The following is a 23,021-nucleotide window of genomic DNA, read 5'->3' on the forward strand; positions in this document are numbered from 1 at the left end:
AATTAGCTGTTTATGCAGAGAGTGCAGTGTAATTAGCAGTGTATGCAGTGTACAGGTGCAGTGAATGCAGTGAGTGCACTGTAATTAGCTGTTTATGCAGAGAGTGCAGTGTAATTAGCAGTGTATGCAGTGTACAGGTGCAGTGTATGCAGTGAGTGCAGTGTAATTAGCAGTGTATGCAGTGAGTGCAGTGTAATTAGCAGTGTATGCAGTGTACAGGGGCAGTGTATGCAGTGAGTACACTGTAATTAGCAGTGTATGCAGTGAGTGCAGTGTACGGGGCAGTGCATACAGTGAGTGCAGTGTACAGGGGCAGTGTATGCAGTGAGTGCAGTGTACAGGGGCAGTGTATGTAGTTTAATAAGCAGTGTATGCAGTGTGCAGGGGCAGTGCATACAGTGAGTGCAGTGTAATTAGCCTTGTATGCAGTGAGTGCAGTGTACAGGGGCAGTGTATGCAGTGAGTGCAGTGTACAGGGGCAGTGTATGCAGTGAGTGCACTGTAATTAGCAGTGTATGCAGTGAGTGCAGTGTACAGGGGCAGTGTATGTAGTTTAATAAGCAGTGTATGCAGTGTGCAGGGGCAGTGCATACAGTGAGTGCAGTTTAATTAGCCTTGTATGTAGTGAGTGCAGTGTACAGGGGCATTGCATGCAGTGAGTGCACTGTAATTAGCAGTGTATGCAGTGAGTGCAGTGTACAGGGGCAGTGTATGTAGTTTATTAAGCAGTGTATGCAGTGTGCAGGGGCAGTGCATACAGTGAGTGCAGTTTAATTAGCCTTGTATGCAGTGAGTGCAGTGTACAGGGGCAGTGTATGCAGTGAGTGCACTGTAATTAGCAGTGTATGCAGTGAGTGCAGTGTACAGGGGCAGTGTATGTAGTGTAATAAGCAGTGTATGCAGTGTGCAGGGGCAGTGCATACAGTGAGTGCAGTGTAATTAGCCTTGTATGCAGTGAGTGCAGTGTACAGGGGCAGTGTATGCAGTGAGTGCAGTGTACAGGGGCAGTGTATGCAGTGAGTGCACTGTAATTAGCAGTGTATGCAGTGAGTGCAGTGTACAGGGCCAGTGTATGCAGTGAGTGCAGTGTGATTGGCAGGGAGCTCAGCCCAGGGGCGGCTCATTGTTATATAAGCAGACAGTGCGATGTTCAGGCTCACTGGGAGGGATCTGCCGGCAGCTGATGATCCGGTGACACTGACTCAGGATGGAGCTCCTGCTCCTGTCCCCCCGGTCGGCCCCCGGGTACCTGCAGTTCCTAGCGGGGCTCCTGTCCCCCCGTGGGGCCCCCGGGTACTTGCTGCTCCTGGCCGGGCTCCTGTGCCCCCTGCCGATCCTCTCTCACCCGCAGTGCCTAGATTTCAAGCCCCCGTTCCGCCCGGTCCAGGAGCTCACTTTCTGCGTTCAGTACAAGGACTTCGGCTGCTGCGACTCAGCCCGAGACTCCGAGCTCATGAGCGCCTTCTACCGGGTGCTGGGAAACCTCGACCGAGCAGGCTATGAGCGCTGTGCTGCCCATGTGCAGGATATTCTGTGCCAGGTGAGTGGGCAGTGCCAAGGGGGCCAGGGAAATCACTGAGGGACATGGCAACCAGAACCATCGGGACCAGGGAAACTACTGAGGGACATGGCAACAAGAACCATTGACATGACAACCAACACTCTGGGGACCAATGGGCAGCACCAAGTGGACCTGTGAAAAGCATTTATGGCTATGACAAACAGCGCCCAGGGGACCAGTGAGACATGGCAAACAGCACCAAGGGGACCAGTGGGACATGGCAAACAAAAAACCAGGGGACCAGTGGGGCATGACAAACAACACACAGGGGACCAGTGGGGCATGGCAAACAGCACCAAGGGGACCAGTGGGACATGGCAAACAGAAACCAGGGGACCAGTGGGGCATGACAAACAACACATAGGGGACCAGTAGGGCATGGCAAACAACACCAATGGGACCAGTGGGACATGGCAAACAGAAACCAGGGCATGACAAACAGCACACAGGGGACCAGTAGGGCATGGCAAACAGCACCCAGTAGACCAGTAGGGCATGGCAAATAGCACCCTGGGGACCAGTAGGGCATGCCAAACAGCACCCAGGGGACCAGTGGGGGCATGGCAAACAGCACCCAGGGGATCAGTGGGGGCATGGCAAACAGCACACAGGGGGCCAGTGGGGGCATGGCAAACAGCACCCAGGGGACCAGTAGGGCATGGCAAATAGCACCCAGGGGACCAGTGGAGATCACCTTGGGGAATGTTACACAGCTCTCAGGGTATTAGTAGGTAGAACCTAGAGGCATGGTAAACATCAGCCAAGAGACTTGTGGTTAGCACACAGTGCATGGTAAACAGAACCCAAGGGACCAATGGGTAGCACTCAGTGCATAGTATACAGCACCCAGGAGACCAGTGAAAAATACTCAAAGGCATGGAAAAGAGCACCTGGGGGACCAGTGGGCACAAAGATATATAGCAAACAGCACACAGGGGACCAGTGGAACATGGCAAACAGCACCAAGGGGACCAGTGGGACATGGCAAACAGCACCAAGGGGACCAGTGTGACATGGCAAACAGCACCCAGGGGACCAGTAGGGCATGGCAAACAGCACCCAGGAGACCAGTAGGGCATGACAAACAGCACCCAGGGGACCAGTGGGGGCATGGCAAACAGCACCCAGGGGACCAGTGGGGGCATGGCAAACAGCACCCAGGGGACCAGTGAGGCATGGCAAACAGCACCCAGGGGACCAGTGGAGATCACCTTGGGGAATGTTACACAGCTCTCAGGGTATTAGTAGGTAGAACCTAGAGGCATGGTATACAGAACCCAAGGGACCAATGGGTAGCACTCAGTGCATAGTATACAGCACCCAGGAGACCAGTGAAAAATACTCAAAGGAATGGAAAAGAGCACCTAGGGGGACCAGTGGGCACAAAGATACATAGCAAATTTTACCAAGGGGACCAGTGAAACACACTCAGTGGCATGTAAAACAGTACCCAGGGGACTAGTGGGCAGCACCCTGCACATGTGCATTAGAACTCAGGGTACATGGGCTGAATACTGGCACATTAAAAACAGCATCTATGGGATCAGTGTGCACCACCCAGGGAGACAGATGGATAAGATTTAGGTGATTAGTGGACAGAATTTAGAGGACCAGTGGAAAGGGTCTAAGGGATCAGTTGGCAGACCCAAAGTGACTGGCCCTATCCACAGTGTTTGCCAGCCCTTTATTTTTTAATGCCACTTATGATTTGTGAATTCTAACTGTAGGACTTGTGGAGCTTGCTGTCAGAATATGACTTATTCTCAAAATGAACACATGCGCAATCATTTCGGTAGTTCGTCAATGCCAACTGTGAATCCCAGGTTTGAATCCAGACCACCGCCCCAGTAGGCAAGACACCTAATGATCTATTTCTTCCTACGTTGAGTCCTCACAGATTGTAAACTTGTTTGAGCAGGGCTTTGAGCACTCCTAAATATTCCCTTTCTATAATTGTAAAGTGCTGCGCAATGTATTGACAGAATAACAATGCTAATAACAATGACTGTGCCAGTCTCAAAAATGTTATTCTGTTTACCCTGTGATCATGGCATGCAAAACTCTTTAAAAAATGTTAGCGCATGTTTTTCTAGTTTTTATGGCATCCTCATAATACTGTTACTATTTGGGGCTAGGTGGCCTAATTTAGGGTGAGGGGGAAATATGGATTTTTTCTTAGTTTGGGTAGTAAGCTGTGCAACATCGCCAACTAAAATCTACAACACTAGAGATCTATGACTAGTCTATGACCTCCTAGGGCAGAGCTTCTACTACTAAAGTGGTTTCATACTGGGATGCCTTAGTTCAAATTTTCAGATGATATTATATTTTTTAATTGCAAGTTGGTGGTCATAGGTCACATCTGGCCCATAAAACTTCTCACTGGCAAAACAATATGTGTATTTGATTTTTTCCCCCTGTGTTTCCCTCCTAGGAGTGTTCTCCTTACGCCGCACATTTATTTGATGCAGAGGACCCCTCTACTCCAGTTCGAACGATTGCTGGCCTCTGTATGGATTACTGTGTGGATGTCTGGCAGAAGTGCAGGTCTATTTTTCAATACATGACGTCAGACAAGGAATTATTAGCACTGGAAAGCAACATGGCGAAATTCTGCCGCCAGCTGGCTCTCGATGACTCAGACTACTGTTTCCCTCACTTGTTGGTCAACACAAACCTTAACAAAAATCTGGGACGGGTCATCGCTGACTCAGAGGGCTGTCTACAGCTATGCCTCGAGGAAGTAGCTAATAGTCTTCGGAATCCAGTTGCCATGGTACACGCCAATGATGGAACACACAGATTTTTTGTAGCAGAACAAGTGGGTTTAGTTTGGACCTATCTCCCTGACAAATCTAGACTGGAAAAGCCCTTTTTAAACATCTCCAAAGCCGTGCTTACCTCACCTTGGGAAGGAGATGAGCGAGGATTCCTTGGAATTGTTTTCCACCCAAACTTTAAACATAATGGCAAAGTCTATGTTTACTACTCAGTGGAAATTGGCTTTGATGAAATTATCCGAATCAGCGAGTTCAGAGTTTCCTCACATGACATGAATACAGTAGACCACAGCTCAGAAAGGTAATATTGCCAAATGACTTCTCATCTCTGCCAAGCAACTCCGTAAAATATTAACAAGGCCCTGGTACTCTGGGCATGAAGCCACTTGTCACAGGAAAAACAAAAACCTTCTTTGAAAACAAACTGATATTGACTTTATTTTTTCCTGTTTCCAACTCTTATTTGGAAATGGAGTCAGATATTGGGCTGTTATTGCTTGGATTTGCTATTTGTGGAGTTGCACATATGTGTCAAAATTCAACAAATGGTGCCATGATTTCACAATCCTTTTAATGAGTCACTGGCAGTATATTTGGTTTCAACAACAAGGAGACTAAATAGGAATTGAGGAGTCTTTTTATTTTTTTTTATTTTTTTGCAGTTCGCAACGAATGGTCGTTGCATCACAAACCTCTCGAAAATCCACAAATGAAATAAATAAAAAAAATAAACCAGCCTTAGTTTACAGGGTTACTCCATCCAAAAACAGTGTTTTAAACAAACGCTGTTTTTGGATGGAGCATGTGTTTCTAACACGCCTCAACTCCTTTAAAAAAAACTAAAAAAAAACTAACAGAGATAGAAAAATAAACTTACGTTAGATCTCGTGTCAAGGCCACGTTCTTCCTGCAGCCCAATTTTCTCCAGTGATATCACTCCCCATCACTGCAGTGGTAGGGATGTCCCAGAAGATGGGTTGAGGAAGCTATGCCACGGCAGCAGTATTGTAGGGGCTATGCCACCAGTGATCATCTGTTACAGCATGCATTGCTTGCCGATGATGGACACAGACTATGATTTAACATTAGCCAGTCCAGAACTCTTATTCTGGGCTGTAAATGACTTGTCTCTGGTGTGTCCCCATAAATGGGTAAATCTCCGCTCAGGTCTCAAAATGTTTTTTGCTCACTTGTGCCATTACAGAGTGGACCTATACCATTTGCAGACTGATCCCACCTGCAAGGGCTGTCCAGATTTGAAATGCCAGCTAGAGAACTGACTGGACGCCCACTGAAGGGCAAGATATTTCAGCATTTGTCCATTCTCAGTATTCTCTTGCACACTATTTTTTTTGCTCTCCATAAGGTAAACGCATAATCCAGACGTGGACCCCTAGTTTAATGTGTAGACTATTCCTCCCGATGAGGCCTAACATGGCTGAAACGATTGTCTGAGATTACTGTATCTCTCGTGCAGAGGGAAATTGACAGCAATTCGGCTCTGAACTGTCCTTATGGGTGGGATCAGTCTGATATGCTAATAGACTCGGTTATTGTTGTAATGGCACAAGATGAGCTAAAACCAGCTGGAGAACCAAGTGGGGATTCACTGAAAGGCAAGCTAGTTGAGTTCTCTTATACCTGAGCTCGCTGTTGGGCAGGCAAGACAAATGCTTGGTGCGATCATTGGCCAAAATATATGCTCCTGCTGTCATTAACCTCTTCACTATTAAGACATCTGCAAAAATGATTACCAGAAGGACCTTGTATACAATGGTTTGGGGTGTATAGATGCATACACCTGTCGCTTGAGTGCTTGAGTATACACCTTATTGGGAGTGAATGGGTCAATCTAATTATATATGTTCCAGTATTTGTAATTTAATTTATGTTGAATTACTTATTTTACTTTTCTATTTCTCTAATTAAGGATAATTCTGGAAGTCGAAGAACCGGCCTCCAATCACAACGGCGGAGAACTGCTTTTTGGGTTTGACGGCTATCTCTATATATTTATCGGTGACGGAGGAATGGCTGGAGACCCCTTTGGGAAGTTTGGAAATGCTCAAAACAAGTAAGGACTCATTCGGCCTTATGTATGAATGAGCAGGTCCCTTCTTGCTACATTTAAATCAATACTTGTCATATATTGAAACTACACTTTTCATGTGTTAGCCCTCTGGGCACCAGAGTTATACGAATCTCATTGAATCCTTTTACAAATTAATATTTTTATAACCCCCTTGTCACCCAGATGATTAACTTAAACATAAGGTTAACATAAACTGTATTGTGCAACGTTACTTTTCTTCGGACATTGCCATAAAGTCACCTTAAATTCCAAAACATTGCAGATGTAGATATTTTGCTGAAACATTAGGTGCATATGGAGTTATGGAGTTAACAAAAACATTGATTAAAGGATAAATGTCAACCCACGATTTCTAATATATTTATTTATCCCCTACAGTAAACAAATATCTATTTGTCGGGTCTGAAAGATGAAAATTAAATGTAAAAATCCACACCTTAGTTTTTACCTTTGTGGTTAAACTATAGTCACAAAAGATTATTAAGATAAGGTTAGTGGAGAACACAAGTATATATAGATTTCAATCTTCAAACACAAGTATATATCCACAGCTGAAGGACTGTGATTGTCAATTTGTATATTTTTTTCTATATAGTGGAGTACACAGTAAACAATCCGAAAAGGTTTACCTCTGTGCTGCTATCACTGCAATCCTTTGTTGCTCATTCAGGGGGTATCAATCACAGATGATGAAAACAGCAGAGGGCAGTGCTACAAGATGCAAAGTGCACAGTAGTGCTATATAAATTTATTGAAGGACATAAAGAAAAATGCAGATTTTTGGGTTATCCCCTTTTCAACGCATAGTGTAATTAAATTAATAAAACTCTACAGTACATGCAGAAATTTAAAGGATTCCTCCCACCGTATCGCCTCCCCAAATGGAAAGTATAAAATGATGGTCCAGTGCATCCAGACACTATGCCTCGGGTGTCCTCAGCCCTCGGGAGGAGTCTCACAAGACTTTTTTACTTTATATGCAAAGTGCACAATGTCGTCAGTTCATAACAAGTGTTGCCCAGATACAGATAAATATACACTTTTTTATCAATACAATAGCAGGCTGCCAAGCAAGTAAAAGAAGATTCATAAGTCTAAAAATCGCTAAGGAAAATATATTCTGACTAAAGCTGTGAAGCACAAATACTTTTCCAATCCCTGCTATAAATCGGCACACAAACAAGGTTCAGGAACACTTTAGTGTTAGGAATTCAAAGATGTATTCCTAACACTATAGTGTCCCTCTGCCCCCGCAATGAACCCTTTTAACCACTTACCTGTTTCCAGCGTGGGCTCCATCCACCTCCTCAGACGTCAGCACAAGGGGGAACCTAATGTACATACGCAGAGAGTGCCGAAGCGCGCATTAGGCCTTCCCCATAGGAAAGCATTAAATCAATGCTTTCCTATGTGGATTTGCAAGACGCTGGACTGCTACCTGCTGTTTCAAGGAGTTTAACTCCGTGATACAACGTGGGAGGTCATCACGCTTGCATTAGAACGTCCTTATTCTAAATTTCTAATAGGAAAGCATTGACTCAATGTTTTATTATGGGTTAGGCCTAATGTGTGCCTGTATATTCAGACGAAATGAAAGTTTCGGTGGTGCCCAAGGCTAACTTGCACAAAGAGCATGCGTGGAATTAAGACCCTGTCGCATGCTTGAGCAGGAGAAGACAGTGACATTACGCCACTACCAGTACTTAGAAGATGGCAGCACCGTGAATAAGGATCCGGTGCCGCAACGATTAGGGGGCTAGAGGCTGTAGAAAACAATCTAACACTGATGCTGTCATATCCATTGGCAACACAGAAAATAGAAAGAAGTCCACATTGAGGGATCTGATCGCTGATTGGTTAGCCCCCTCACCGCCTCATTCTGTGACTATAACTGTGATAATTAGTGTGACGGACCGCCTGGCACCCCAACCGGGTACCTCCATCAATCGCTGCTTCCTAGTACTTGCGAGCACCATAAGCACTGCACTGGAACACCATAACCACCATAAACCCCACAAACCTTGGTTGGGGTCTCGCTGTCCTCCACCCACCCTGGACCCAAGACCAGGATCCAGCTTCCAGTGGGTAGACCTCTGATAGTCTAGAGATCGAAGCAGAATGCAATCGTTGTGATCCAAGGGAGTATAGTGATTATAGCAATCCCCAGAGTGAATATAGCTCTCCAATCCCCCAAACATGAGCCTAGACTTCATGAAGGGTAAAACAAATCCCATGCAAGGGGCACTCCCCCCCCCCCCCCCCCCCGGTCCTGAGAGTAAACCACAGTAGAAATAAATACACAATCACATTGGATCCCAGTTCCAGGACACTCCCATACAAAATCAGATAATCCCTCCTCTGTGCCTGGGAGATAATTGTATCAGGAACCAATGGCGTGCACACTATCCATGGGGCCCTGGTGCAAAAATTGATCCGTGGGCCTCCCCGCGTGCTTACGCTGCGCGGGCCGGGGCCGCAATACATGGCGGCGGGCACCTGGTCGCAGGGCTTCTGCACAGAGGGGGGGAAATGGGGATTCACACAGGGGGGAATGAACTGCACACAGGGGGGCAAGGGGGCTGCACAGAGAGGGGAAAGGGGGCTGCACAGAGAGGGGAAAGGGGGCTGCAAAAAGGGGGAGTGGGCTGCACAAAGGGGGGACTGAACTGCACAGATAGGGGAAAGGGGAATTCACACAGGGGGAGGGGGCTGCACACAGAGAGGGAAAGGGGGCTGCACGGAGAGGGAAAAGGGGGATACACAGAGGGGGTAAGGGGATGCAAACAGGAGGAAGGGGTTGCACAAAGAGGGATGGGCAGCACACAAGAGTGCCAAGGGGCTCACTGTGGTGGTGGTTGGGGTTAAGGGCTTTAAAATATTAAAACAATGCAATGCAAAAAAACAAACAAAAAAAAAAACAATAATACACCTTCCTATTTGTTGTCCCCCTCCCTTTGGCTTACCTTGGGCCAGAGAGGGGAGACACAATGATCTGGACCTGGCCTGACTGGGGGGACTCTGCTCTGCACGATGCACAGCAACACTCTGTGTTTGTTACTTGTTGCTGTCAGACAGTGGCAGTGCTGAAGGGCTGCTGCCTGCTGGAGAGGCAGTGAGGGAGATCTGATTTCCTGCGGAGCAGGAGGAGAAGGTTCCTTCCTGGCTGCCTTACCACCCCCACGTTCCCCCCTGGGCTCCACCCCCACCCCCAGAGTCCCCCCAGGCCCCACTCCCTACATGCCCCAGTCAGACAGTTAAAAACAGACAGCATACGGGCCCAGCTTACCTGCTGCATCAGTCACTGAGTCTGAGACTTAGAGCAGTCAGACAGCTATCTGCCGAGGCTGCCCACAGCACCAGGAAGAATGTTATTATTTGATAGTAACAGCAGAGGTCCACAGTGCGGCCGGGCCCCCTGGAGTGCCGGGCCCGGTCGCAATTGCGACCCCTGCGACCACTGTAGGTACGCCACTGTCAGGAGTGTTCTAATCTAATCCAATTATCTCCAAACACAGAAAAAACATACATTTTTACAAACCCCTCAAAAATACCTTAAAACACACAAAACCCCCACAAACATCTATCAGGGGTTACATCCCCTGATAGCCCTGATCTGGGTGACCAACATATCCAAAAATCACCCAGATCAGTTCAGGGGTTCAGGAATTTTCTGGAAGTCTTAATTTTGACCGCCCGCCTGCATGGTCCCATGCCCAAAACAGTTCCAGAGAATCAGGGCTTGCAGTCGATCTAGTTCGGTAGTTTAAAAGCGAACAAACTATTGAACAGAGTCAATAGTCTTACCCTGGAGCTCGACCCCCTTGTTCGTGGGAATGTTTCCATCGAACAGCGCTTTTCCAAGTGTTGTGGAACCGACGATGCTGGAAGTCCAGCGGTGTTTTACAGTTTCTGTGTCCATTTTCAGTTCCATGAGATTCATGCCCAAACACCGCTGCCTGCGTTCATGCGAACAAGATGACCGCCACCTCGTGGTCGTCCATAGGAATTGAGGCCACGCAGATGCATACTTAGAACACGTCGGTGGATATTGCTACAAAGTAGCAATTAGGCTTAACAAGCTCCAGGGTGGTCTCCGGTTTGTGCGGCTGTTTGGTTCCCGAACCAAATATAAAATCCCACGAACCAAGTCTGTTCACATAGTTTTTTTTAAAGGACCCTTAGTCTTTTGGTAAGATGCTGGCCAGCAGGCCCTTCCAAGAACACGTGACCAGGCTCAGTTCGTCACAATTAGAAATTTAAGTTTTAATCTTATATATTAAATTGTTCAGAGATCCAGCCCTATACCATGACCATAATCAAGTTTAACAAACACTGACTTGATGAAATACAAAAAAACAAGTGATTATAAAACTGAAATTTGATGTGAATAAATGAAAAATTGTGCATTTTGGGGTGAGGAATTCACAAGCAACTTATACCCTAAATGGTACTGAGTTAGGGAAAACAAATGCGAAGGAATTGCAGGGAATGGTTATAGATAACAGTCCAGATCAGGGATCAGCAACCTATGGCACGTGTACTTTGCATGACACTGAAGGCTTTCGGAGACAAAGAGGCTCTGGCCTGTCAGGAGTCCCAGTGGGACTTCAGATATTTGCTAGTGCAACCTGATCTGTGATTGCAGGTGGTGAGGGATATATCTCAATTTAACAGTGCAACACTGCATCACTTGTGAATGGGAATCTGCATTTGTATAGAGCAGCCTGCAGCAGCTATTGCGGCTCCTGGCCTTGACCTGTACCTGGCCAGCCCGGTTTCCACTGAAACCCAGAGAACACAATACCACAAACTACTCCCGAACATATACAATAAGAACAGGCCGCATTCACACAAACAACGAGATGCATAAATGTCCAGAGGATACAGAATCCAATGGGCGCAAAAAGGTTCCATGAAAAATATAGAATTGGTATAATATAGAAATATAAATACATTTGATTAGATATTCAGAGACAGGACATATAAAATATTGCATAAACCTATAAAAAAAAAAAAGAGCCAAAAAAATAAAGACTCTACATGGTCAGTGGGGTGGGATACTCTATAGTGGACTGGATGGGGTGTTGGCAGGGGATAATGAGAAAGGGAGTTAGGGCCCAGTAAAGTTTGTATATCAACTACAGTGAGCTTGCTGTGGCTATACTAAACAGCACCAAAAAAAAGGAAGAAAAAGCCCTGTATATAAGTATCACTATTATGCATAAACTGAGTTGAATCAAATGTAACCAGTGTAACAGTGTGTCAATACCAACTGATACCTAGACAAATGTTTCAGAGATTGAGTTAATATACCCATTGCAATGAATATATTGTGGCTATGATAACGAGCAAACAGGCAATAAAAAGCCCTATAGATCCTCGTCACTATTATGGGTACACTGTATAAAATCAAGTATGTCCGGTGTAACAGTGTCACAACACCAACTGCTACCTGGAGAGACAGAGATTGGGTTAAGGATGGCACTTATAAAGAAAAAGACAGATGTATATCAGCAGAAGCCTTCTACAGACTAGCTAAATCAAAAGTCCGACTTCAAGGTCGCTAACTGAGAAAAAAATTAAAAATAATAATTGGTCTAAGTAGAGAATGCTAAATGCTGCCAAACACCCAACCTAAGGTTGCTGCAAGGTACGTCCTCTAACTCCCCAATCCAACAGCTGAGGTTCCCTCCAATTGCGTCCACCCAACTAGTAGTCTAACGTTCTTAATATTTCCCCCATAGAAACTGCTTACCGTATATACTCGAGTATAAGTCGAGTTTTTCTGCAAATTTTTTTGCTGAAAAACCCCAACTCGACTTATACTGGAGTCAATGTCTGTATTATGGCAACTTACATTGCCATAATACAGACAATGGGGCTGTGTAGGAGGGGGCCTGGCAGGTAGCGTTTACTTACCTCTCCTGCGGCTCCTGTCAGCTCCCTCCTCCTCCGCGCCGGTCCGGTCAGCTCCCCTGTCAGCTCACAGTGTAAGTCTCGCGGCCGCGCTGTGACCCCGCGGCTCTCGCAAGACTTACACTGTGAGCTGACAGGGGAGCTGACCGGACCGGCGTGGAGGAGAGGTAAGTAAACGCTCCCTGCCAGCCCCCCTCCACTGAACTGCCAATGCCACTGTACCACCAGGGAGTGAGAGCCCCCCTCCCTGCCATGTATCAAGCAGGGAGGGGGGACGAAAAAAAATATATAAATAATAATAATAATAAAATAAAATAATAATAATTTAACAATAAAAAATTATTAAAATAATAATAAAAAAATTATAATAATAAAAATGCCCACCCCCCACCAAGGCTCTGCAACACATACACATACAAACACTGCATCACACACACTCACACTGCATTCGTACACACACACTGCACTCATACACACACACTGCATTCATACACACACTGCACTCATACACACACACTGCACTCATACACACACACTGCACTCAAATACACACACTGCACTCAAATACACACACTGCACTCAAATACACACACTGCACTCATACACACACACTGCAGTCATACATACACACACTGCATTCATTATATACACACACTGTAAATAAATATTCAATTAATATAATTTTTTTAGGATCTAATTTTATTTAGAAATTTACCAGTAGCTGCTGCATTTCCCACCCTAGTCTTATACTCGAGTCAATACGTTTTCCCAGTTTTTTGGGGTAAAATTAGGGGCCTCGGCTTATTTTCGGGTCGGCTTATACTCAAGTATATACGGTAACGAAATCGTCCATGGCATTTTAGGAGAGCCACTCACCATTCTTATATCAGACTGAAATAGCCGGTCACATGATGGCCGCAAACAATTGTGGTTTTACGGGGCGTGTAATGGGTATGCCAATATGTCACTGGCATGAATTGAATCCCGCCCCCAATGGTGCCCCCCCTTTATTGACACTCAAGCCCACCTTCATACTGCATTGACGCAAGGAGACTGGGAGGAGTCTTGACCAGTGGATTCACATGTACAGTAAAAGGGGGGGGGGGGGGAGGAGGGGGAGACGAACAACCCGAAAAGGACAACCCTTCATGAATTGGGGGACCTAGATACTTATAAACATCAGTCTCTAAGTATCTCTGGACTTAAGTCCCCTGTGGGCTAAGATGGGTTGCGAACTAAACCACTTCTACTGTGACCTGAAGCATAGGAGGTGGATAGTCATTAGGACATATCTCTGTGTAATTGGTATCGTGCTGAGCTACTGTACAGATATATACAATAAAGCAATAAAGATTATCAAAGCACGATTTTAGCAGTGTGATGAGATATGTAGGCTATTTGTGTTAAAGGTCACAGAAAGGAGAGATCATGTTGCCATATTATATATATTTTATAGAAAAGAAGACAAAAAAGGAATCTACACTGTGACCTAATAATAAATACTCATTTTAATAGTGTACTAAATCATGAGTTGTATACTAGAGAGTATATGCTATCCAAATATTTACACACTCCTTGCTATTATGAAAAACAGTCTTAATGGGACCCCAGGTGAGGAAGTTAAATATGGCCCTCTGTATATTGATTGTCCCTCTCAAAAATACATTAAACTATATACAAAATGGAAGAAATAGTAAATAAATAATGATCTATCCCATAAATCATTATGCCAATGTTTTATTTAGATGCCAACATACGGGGAGAACGTGAAGCTCTCGTTTAAGCCCTTAGGTGCCCGAGTGTTCAATTTATAAATCCCAAAACACTCTTTTTTTAACGGCTAAATCAAGGTCATCTTTCGCACAAATACAAAGTTACAAAGCAACTGCTCCACCCTTAAATACCACAAGCAGAATACGACAACATACACACCTAAATTTAAAAAAAATAGGAGTGGAACACCAAGGAACTTCAAGGTCTTGTTTTGGCACAGTACTACTAAAAGATTGCCTACTCCTAGATAATAATGTGCAATGTCAGGTAGCAGTTGCTAGGGCCAGTAAGGTATTGACATACCTTAAAAATGGGTATTAATTCATGGAACAAAATTATAATCTTGCCCCTTTATAAATCAATATTAAGACTGAACTTTGAATATTCGGTGCAATTTTTGACACCTGTTTATAGAAAGATATTATGGAACTATAATGAGTGTAGAGGTGGGCTGCAAACTTAATAAGGGGAATTGAAGATTTTAATTGTGAGGGCAGGCTAAAAAATGTTTAACTTGTTTGCTTTACAAAAAAAGACAGCTTGCAGGGGATATGATCGCATTATACTAATAGGACTTCACAAATCTGTTTGAAATCTAGGAGCCAGCTAAAAAAGGTAGGAGCCAATTTTTTCAAAACTAACAAAGTTTAATTTTCAACGAGAAATATGCAATTCATAAAGGAACACTACAGTCACCAGAATCACAAGAGATTAATGTAGTTGTTCTGGTGTCTGTAGACTGCCCCTGTAGCGTTTTCAATGTAAATACTGCCTTTTCAGAGAAAAATGACATTGCTGCCTAGTAACAACTCTAGTGACAGTCAGTCAGATGGCCACTATAAAGTCCTGTGGCAGCACCTATATTCAGCATCTCCATGCTCTGCATGGAGGCGCTGAATGTTACCCATGGAGAACATGCACAATATCCTCCCAATGCTTTCATTTGGGAAAGCAATTTGCCTAGGTGAGATCATAAAAATTGAGGATCTCAGCCATTGAGGCAAACCCAGCACAGTCATGTGATCGGAGTGGATGTAGGTACCTAAACAGACACACTCTGACACACACACACACACTCTCTCTGACAGGCACACACAATCACTCTGACACACACTGATGGACACAAACACACACTGACAGAGATACACACATACTGAGAGAGACACATGCACACAGAGAGACACACACACGCACACACATTGACATTTTTAAATTTTCATTTAAATCCACCCAGCCTCCCTACCTTTGGGAGAGCCGAGTGGATCCTATCATTCAGTGTGCTGCTCTCTAATCTTCCTGCAGCTCCTCTCTGCTTTCCTGCGCGCTCTCTGTAGTGATGCAGGGGCCGCAGTGACATCACATTCCAGCTCCCAGCATCACTAAACAGCAGGAGAAAACTTCAGAAAGCTTATTGCGTCAACCGACTGCCTCCATGCTCCTCAGTGCAGGCAGCTAGCTCCATTGTTCCCCCAGCCGATTGCTGTTTTACTAACGGGTTGACAAATCCCAGGCACCAGGATGAAATTTCTAGTCGCCATGGCAACCTGGTGCCTATGATTTGTCGAGCCCTGTACATATACAGAACCAGCACAAATAGCATTCTAGTGACCTGTTCATTAGTAGGATTGTACAAAGGACATGGTATCACATATTTAAACTTGAAGAAATTAGATTTCAGCTATGGCCGAGGAAAGGGTTCTTTACAGTAAGAATATTAAACGTGTGGATTTTGTGCCTAATATTAATCTTTTTCCAACTGTCAATTTAGAATGAATAAGGAATTTCTTTCCCAAAATAACAAATCGCTTCAAAATGGGTTTTTCACTTTCTTTTCGCTCAACAACAGTAAACAAATGTGAGAAAAGCTGAACTTGGTGGACTTGAGTTTTTTTTTCTACCTTACATATATATACCTCTAAAGATGTATACAATTCTGTTGGAAACACCGCTTGACTCCGTACTTTACACACGCACAGCTGTCATTTCAAAATATGTCCTGTCCAGTTACTATTGCCATTATATCTTGCAACAACCCCCTTAAGATGTTAGCCTATAGCATTTTTTTTTATCGTTTTTCCTTTTTGTGACCTTTCCACTTATTTTTTTAAAATTCATTTTATTAAATTTGTCAAAACAAAATAGAGCATGTAGGTTCACCAAAAGGGATCCTACAATGCTTCCTGTAGATATAGATAGTAGTATTGCTAAATATAAATATAAAGTGATTAACCTGTAGTGAAGTTAATGTCCTGAGATTTTGCAGTACAGTATTAAAAGAAAAAATGAATAAAATAAAATACAATACAATAACCACCTTGTATGGTAAACCTCCTATCTCGAAATAAATATTGTACAAACTCTCACAAGGCTGGCATCAAAATAAAAATGAGCTTTATTAAATGGGGCTTTATATATAAACACAAGTCAGCCCCTGCGAGAAAAATTGATTGCTGCAAGGAAAGAGAGGCTATGTGGTCAGTCATTATACATAGCACCAAATGGACCTAACAGTCAAGATAATGTCAGCCTGTATGAGGCATAAAGGGCTATTTAGATGAGTCAAATAAACTCTGTTGGGTGGCCAAGTGACCAAATAGATATATACAATATAGCCGATAAGAAAAAGATGAAAAATGCTATTACCAGTAAAAGACTGGCAAAAAGTTAAACTCTCAAAGCCTCTCTCCCTGTTAAGCTCGCTAGACAGACATAGGAGGAAAGATCAAAAGTAAAAATCAAATTAAGTGAACCATAAAAGCAACATGCTAACCATTAGTGAAAAATAAAGTGCCCAGTGATAAAACAAAAAGCAAGAACACCCGACACGTGTTTTAGTGCAGAACGACATGCACCTTTGTCAGGGTCCCAATACAAGGTGGTTATTGTATTGTATTTTATTAGTTTTTATTTTAATACTGTACTGCAGTCTCAAAGGACATTTACTTTGCTACAGGTTAATTACTTTATATTTATATTTAGCAATACTACTATCTATATCTCCAGGAAGCATTGTAGGTTCCCTTGTTTTGTCTTTCTTGATTATCTAGGGTTATGCCCTGAGAGACCCCTTGAATCTCTCTCTGGTGCCTAGGAGCATTAGGAACACTCGGACACATTTCTCCTAGGATTGTGTCTAAAGTTGTTTCCCTCTGGTAGCCTATCCCTTTACTTTTTGATTTGATTAAATTTGCTTATTTATTATTTGTTTATAGCATAAGACTGTTGTTGTTTTTTTCTGTTTTTACTTGATCCATTCCTCTCTTCCAGGTCCACGCTCTTAGGCAAAGTATTGCGGATCAACGTAAATCACAATGACCATGGTCCGCTATACAAGATCCCATCAGACAACCCGTTTATAAATGACCCGTCGGCTCGTCCAGAAGTCTATGCTTATGGGGTGAGGAACATGTGGCGCTGTTCTTTTGATAGGGGAGATTCGCTCACTAAAGAAGGGAAAGGCCGTCTCTTCTGCGGAGATGTAGGGCAGAATAAATACGAAGAAGTTGATATTGTAGAGAAAGGGAAGAATTACGGCTGGAGAGCGAGGGAAGGATTCAGCTGCTACGATAAAAAACTCTGCGCAAATTCCTCACTAGGTAATGACAACACATATAATTATTTTAAATTCAGAGAGACCCATTTCAGTGATTTTGTTGCTACCAAGATATTTACAAAAAAAGATATTCGCAAAAGTGTAAATTGGTAGAAATTCCTAGTTTATTTTAGTAGGCCAAAACAACCAAATTAAAGCAATGCTGATCTGTATATTTTATTTTTCATATTCATTATTTTTGTGTAAAATTGGAAACTTGGAGAAAAAGTGACTGTGCATCTAGTCCCATTCTTCCTAAAAGTGACACTGATATGGAGAAATTGATTGAGGTTATTTACTAAACTGAAAATTATGAAGACTCAACAGGATAACTGAATGTTTTGCTCAAAATAGCCAAGTTTGTAAAATGACCTTTCTGACGTATTTTGGCCTAAAACACTGTTTTGTTAATTTAATTTAAAATTAATAACTAATCATGAAAATTCGATTTCTGTCTGCTCTTCGTACATTAAGTTTGTTTTCATTCTGTGGCAGAGATTTTTCCTATTTTTTCATATTGTAACGGAGACTGGGCTAACTAGACATTAAATTACTTACTGTACACACGGTTTGTACAGATTTACATACCTGGGAGAAGGGGATGTAAACACAAGCATTCTTAAACATTCGTAAACAAAACCAAATTAAACAAGCTAGAGTTTAGTGCAAGTTGATAAAAAAAATACTGCTAAAATATTTTGGAGTGTTTACAGGTAATATCTTTGTTTAAGACTTGTTACACATCCCAAGAAGACTTGTTCAAAGACTAGTCTAGTCCCATATATAGCTTCGAGATCTAAGGGTTAATAGTGGGATTTTCTCTAAATTGTTTTACTATAGGTAAGTTAAGGTGATTACCCAGATATGGCCACAATATCCTACATTTTTAGATATAACAGATGACTGCATTCCTGGGGCTCGTGGAGAAGCTTGGAGGTCAGCCTCCTCCCCAAGGATTATGGACCATGACCCAGAGCAATACTGCTATCTATATCTCCAGGAAGCATTGTAGGTTCCCTTGTGGAACTGTGTATGGCTAAGACTGTGTACCATCTGGGGATATAAAATGTTTGGGGGTTTCCCTTGGGAAGAGGAACATTGGTTCAGAATCCCTGGCACCCTTGTCTGGAAAGAAAGAACTGTACATAATACAATTACCCAACGAATCATATCACTATGAACTAATTAACTGTGACCAGCCCAGACTTGATGGTTTAGGGGAGCAAACTTATTCTGTTAATAACCCCCTGCATTTAACCCTGTATAAATATCTGTGTGTTGTGTTAATAAACCAGTACTTGTTTTATCCACACTAATATTTAGCTAGTCCATGGGGAAAAAGCTATATTCATAATGATGATTAATCATGATCTGGGACATAGACAGACATACAGACAGAGACACATGTCTTTGCAATTAATCAAAACAGATTAATAAGTAAAAAAAAACTAATAGATGAGCATAGGCAGATGTTTCTAGACAGATGGGTATAGATAGACAGATATCTGTATTTAACATTACTTACAGTTTTAAAGAAGTTTAATTGCATATTTCCACCTACAGGTGTCTGCTACTATTTAAGTCTCTTTTCACTCAGTAACATTCCCCAGCATATATCTCTGTTTCTTCCTGATTACCTTCTTAATTTTATGTTTACAAATGTTATTAAATAAAGGAGAGAGAGAGAGTGGTTAAGCAGTTATGTTATGTTATCTATCACTAGAAAATTGTTTGGAAGAAATATTTTGCCACGTACCTACCTATTTGTTGCAATCTTTCAATTTTTTTAGTGCAGTTAGCCTGTAACGGTCAGATTACTGCTGTTTCTGTACCATGGAACCAATTTAAAACATAGATGCAGCTCATGAGGGTAGGTTGAAATATATCAGAGTTTTTCTGCAAGCCTGTTGTTTTCCATGCATTTTTTTCTCCATTCCATCAACATCTGTTGAATATTTAAGATAACCCCACTGAGTTGCTTTATTTATTATTCATTTGAAACATAAAAGAAACGCTTGGCAAGTCAGGAAGGAAGAAGCGTTTTTTGGCAAGCTACCTTGTACAACACCTGGGTGTACAACGTAGCATATTTTATGCAAGCCTTGTTTTCACTGTCTTACTTTGCCTAAATCAGAGGACCACCTGCTTTTTCTATCTGACCTTCAGAGGTCCTAAAGATGTTGGACACAAGGTCTGGCTCTTTTGGGATCTAAATATATGCATTATATGCGCACATTTATTTTGAGACTAATGCAGATCGTGCCACTCTGGTTCTAATAATTATTCATAAACAGAATAACCAGTTCAACCTTAACTTATATAGCCAATCATAATACTCAACTCAGCATTGAGTATTTGAATGAGCCCTACTGGAACTTGAAGTTGCAATTTGCACAGAATTTAAAGACAATATTATTGACGCATTAACCACTGAACTATCTTGACAGATATGTTTTTGATGTTATAATGAAAGAATATTAATTTTGTTTGCAGATGATGTGCTTCCCATTTTTGCCTATCCTCACAAGCTGGGGAAATCTGTCACAGGAGGTTATATTTACAGGGGCTGCGAATATCCCAACTTGAATGGTCTTTATATCTTTGGAGATTTTATGAGTGGGTAAGTATTTTTTTTATGATTTTTTTTTTTACAATATCCAATTTAAAGTGAGTTTTGTAAAACTAAATATTCACCTTTTTTACATTTTATTCTGTAAACAAATGGTAAATAACAAAAAAAAAAAAGGATACAAAAATTTAAAACATGGTATGCTCATTATAATAGCAGGCAGATCATGCACGGTATAGTGAATACATAATGGTAAACCATGTATTCTGTATTATGGGAATGGGTAAATAATATCAACAATGAGTGCTGCACAATACAGCTCTTATCATGTTCAGCCATACTCTGTGTGTGTGTCGCCATTTACAGCTGTGTGTGTGTGTGTGTGTGCGCTATGGGGTGTTATGAAATGCAACTCTCACCACGCTCTGATACCAGAGATACGCATATGTTTTACAAACTTCCTCTTTCACTCACACATTCTGCATGGAATTACCTGCTAGTGAATTATTTAATAAGTATGTGTATAATAATATTAAAGGCAAGGCATGGCAGATAAGAATTGGAAAGACGGAGATAGTTCTAATTCCAAATGTGTGCATCCCACCCAAAGCTGGAGTGTTTTTGTATGGAAGTAATCACAATACTTTGTGAATATTGTGTATACCACTGACAGGTCCACCTTTAATGTAAAATCAAAAACACAACAGGTTTTCCAACTGGCTAGCCTTTGTAGTGAGAATATGGAACATGTTAACAGGATCATTGCCATGGCAATGGAATAAAGATGTTGCACATTTACTGCAACCGTTATGCAAAGAGTGGCTGACAAATCTTCATGTGACCAAAATGTTTTTATATTTTTTTTTTTTTTTTTGTAAATATATTTTTTATTGGTATTTCAAAATATGAAGTGGTATTACAATATTAGAAAGTAGCAAAAGGTAACAGTGTGGGACTCGCAGGTCTCCGAATACAGGCATGTCTTATTAGTAAGTAGGTACCGTGCCTTGTGGCGACCGGTTGTAAAGTTGTCAACGTTAACACATATAGTCGATATACGGGCTCGCAGGCCCCCTGTTGAAACGGATTCGCAGATCCTTTTGATGCTCTTATTCGATTGTCTGATTACTGTGTGGGGGAGGGGGGGGGGAGGAGTGATGTAGTTCAGGTATTTCCTTACGGTCCTGTGTTGGGTTCCCTGTCTCCCTTGTAGTAGGGTTTCTGTATGTCTAGTTCTATCTGTGTACTGGTTTGTGGCCCTACTATGCCTTGTGCGTCGGTAGGTGCGATACCCATGTCGGTAGTTTACTCAGGGTGGTCCGTTAGCTGGCCTTCTGCGTGCGGTACGTCCTTACTTCTCTGGTTGTGGTCCCTTCAGGGGCTTGAGGGGGGGGGGGGGGAAGGGGAGGGGGAGGGTTTAGGTCGTCGGGTCGTCCGTTGTCTGTCTGCCGTCAGGTCGTCGGTAGGCGTCTGTCTCTTTCTCTCCTAGTTTCACTAGTGTCTCAGCCGGTCTCTAAAGTCCGGAGTTGCTGTCGACAATAGCCAGTGGGTCCAAGTGTTGAGATATGATTGGTGCGTGTCTTTGGCTGAGTGATAGAGGTCTTCCTGGGACCTCAGTTCTTCCATTTGTGTGAACCATACCTCTAGTGATGGTGTCACTGGTGTTTTCCAGTATTGTGGGATGATTGCTTTGGCCGTGTTGAGGATGCGTATAGTCATTGCTTTTTTGTATTTGGATTGGGGTACTCTAGTGTGGTGTAGTAGCATTTCAGCCGGGTTCATGGGGGGAGGGTTGTCGGAAAATTGTTTCGTCATTGCGTGTATGCCCTGCCAAAACGGGGTTATTTTGTCACACTCCCACCAAATATGTAGCAGTGTACCCCTTGCCCTACCACATCTCCAACATAATGGGGAATGATCTGGTGTTATAGCGTTTAGTGTCGTTGGGGTGCGGTACCATCTAGTCAGTAGCTTATATGCCGTCTCTTGTGTTCTGCTGTAGGTGGAGCAGTGGTGTGTCAAATAGCAGATTTTTTCCCATTCAGTCTCGGTAAAGGTGCGGTTTAGATCATGTTCCCATTTCCCTTTGAAGTTCGGTTGTGTCACTGGTGTTTGTGTCAGGAGCATAGTATAGATGACAGATACCCCATGGGCTATTGGGTCTGGGTTTAGGCTGATTTCTTCGAAGGCTGTGAGGGGGCGCGTTAGTATCTCCCCTTGTGGGAGAGTGGCTATATAGCTCTGTATTTGTCTGTGTTTCAGGCGCATGAGGAGTGTGTGTTCCGTGGTCGCTCTCAGTTCGTTGAGTGAGCTGAGGCCCCTGGCTGAGTAAACATGTCGGAGTCTAGGTGTGGGGTCCTGGATCAGCGGTCGAAATGCTTTCGGGTCCGCTCCTGGGGGGAAAGCTGGGTTGTGTGTCAGTGGGAGTAGGGGTGATGGGTATGTCGTTAGGCTGTGCCTACCTTTGGCGCGATGCCATTCCTGGAGAGTGGCTCTTGTGTATGTGGGGTCTTCCGTCCCTTTCGTCTGTGGTCTTGGGGGTAGCCACGGTAGGGCCTCGACGGGAGTCCCTATCATTTGTGTCTCCACCTGTTTCCACAGCTTTCGTGTCCCAGTTTTAGTCCACTCAATGATCCGTAAGAGGTGGCATGCCTTGTAATAGAGGGAGAAGTCTGGTAGGGCTAGTCCCCCTTTGTTCTTGGGCTGTGTCAAAAGTGTATGTTTGAGTCTGGGTCTTT

The 23,021-nt window shown here is 43.2% G+C and overlaps 1 protein-coding gene across 1 annotated transcript in view; it reads left to right on the plus strand.

Moving 5' to 3' along the window:
- The first annotated feature begins 1,145 nt into the window (after positions 1 to 1,145).
- HHIPL1 (HHIP like 1) overlaps positions 1,146 to 23,021 on the plus strand; it is a 42,083-nt gene continuing 20,207 nt past the window's right edge. The window contains exons 1-5 of the mRNA XM_063439995.1: positions 1,146 to 1,540; positions 3,996 to 4,642; positions 6,272 to 6,415; positions 17,390 to 17,718; positions 20,208 to 20,334. Coding sequence (XP_063296065.1) covers positions 1,208 to 1,540; positions 3,996 to 4,642; positions 6,272 to 6,415; positions 17,390 to 17,718; positions 20,208 to 20,334 — 1,580 coding nt within the window. The 5' untranslated portion in view covers positions 1,146 to 1,207. The remainder of the gene's footprint in view (positions 1,541 to 3,995; positions 4,643 to 6,271; positions 6,416 to 17,389; positions 17,719 to 20,207; positions 20,335 to 23,021) is intronic.

This window comes from Pelobates fuscus, chromosome 13 (assembly GCF_036172605.1).
Source record: "Pelobates fuscus isolate aPelFus1 chromosome 13, aPelFus1.pri, whole genome shotgun sequence".
In the NCBI taxonomy this organism is placed as follows: Eukaryota; Metazoa; Chordata; class Amphibia; order Anura; family Pelobatidae; genus Pelobates; species Pelobates fuscus.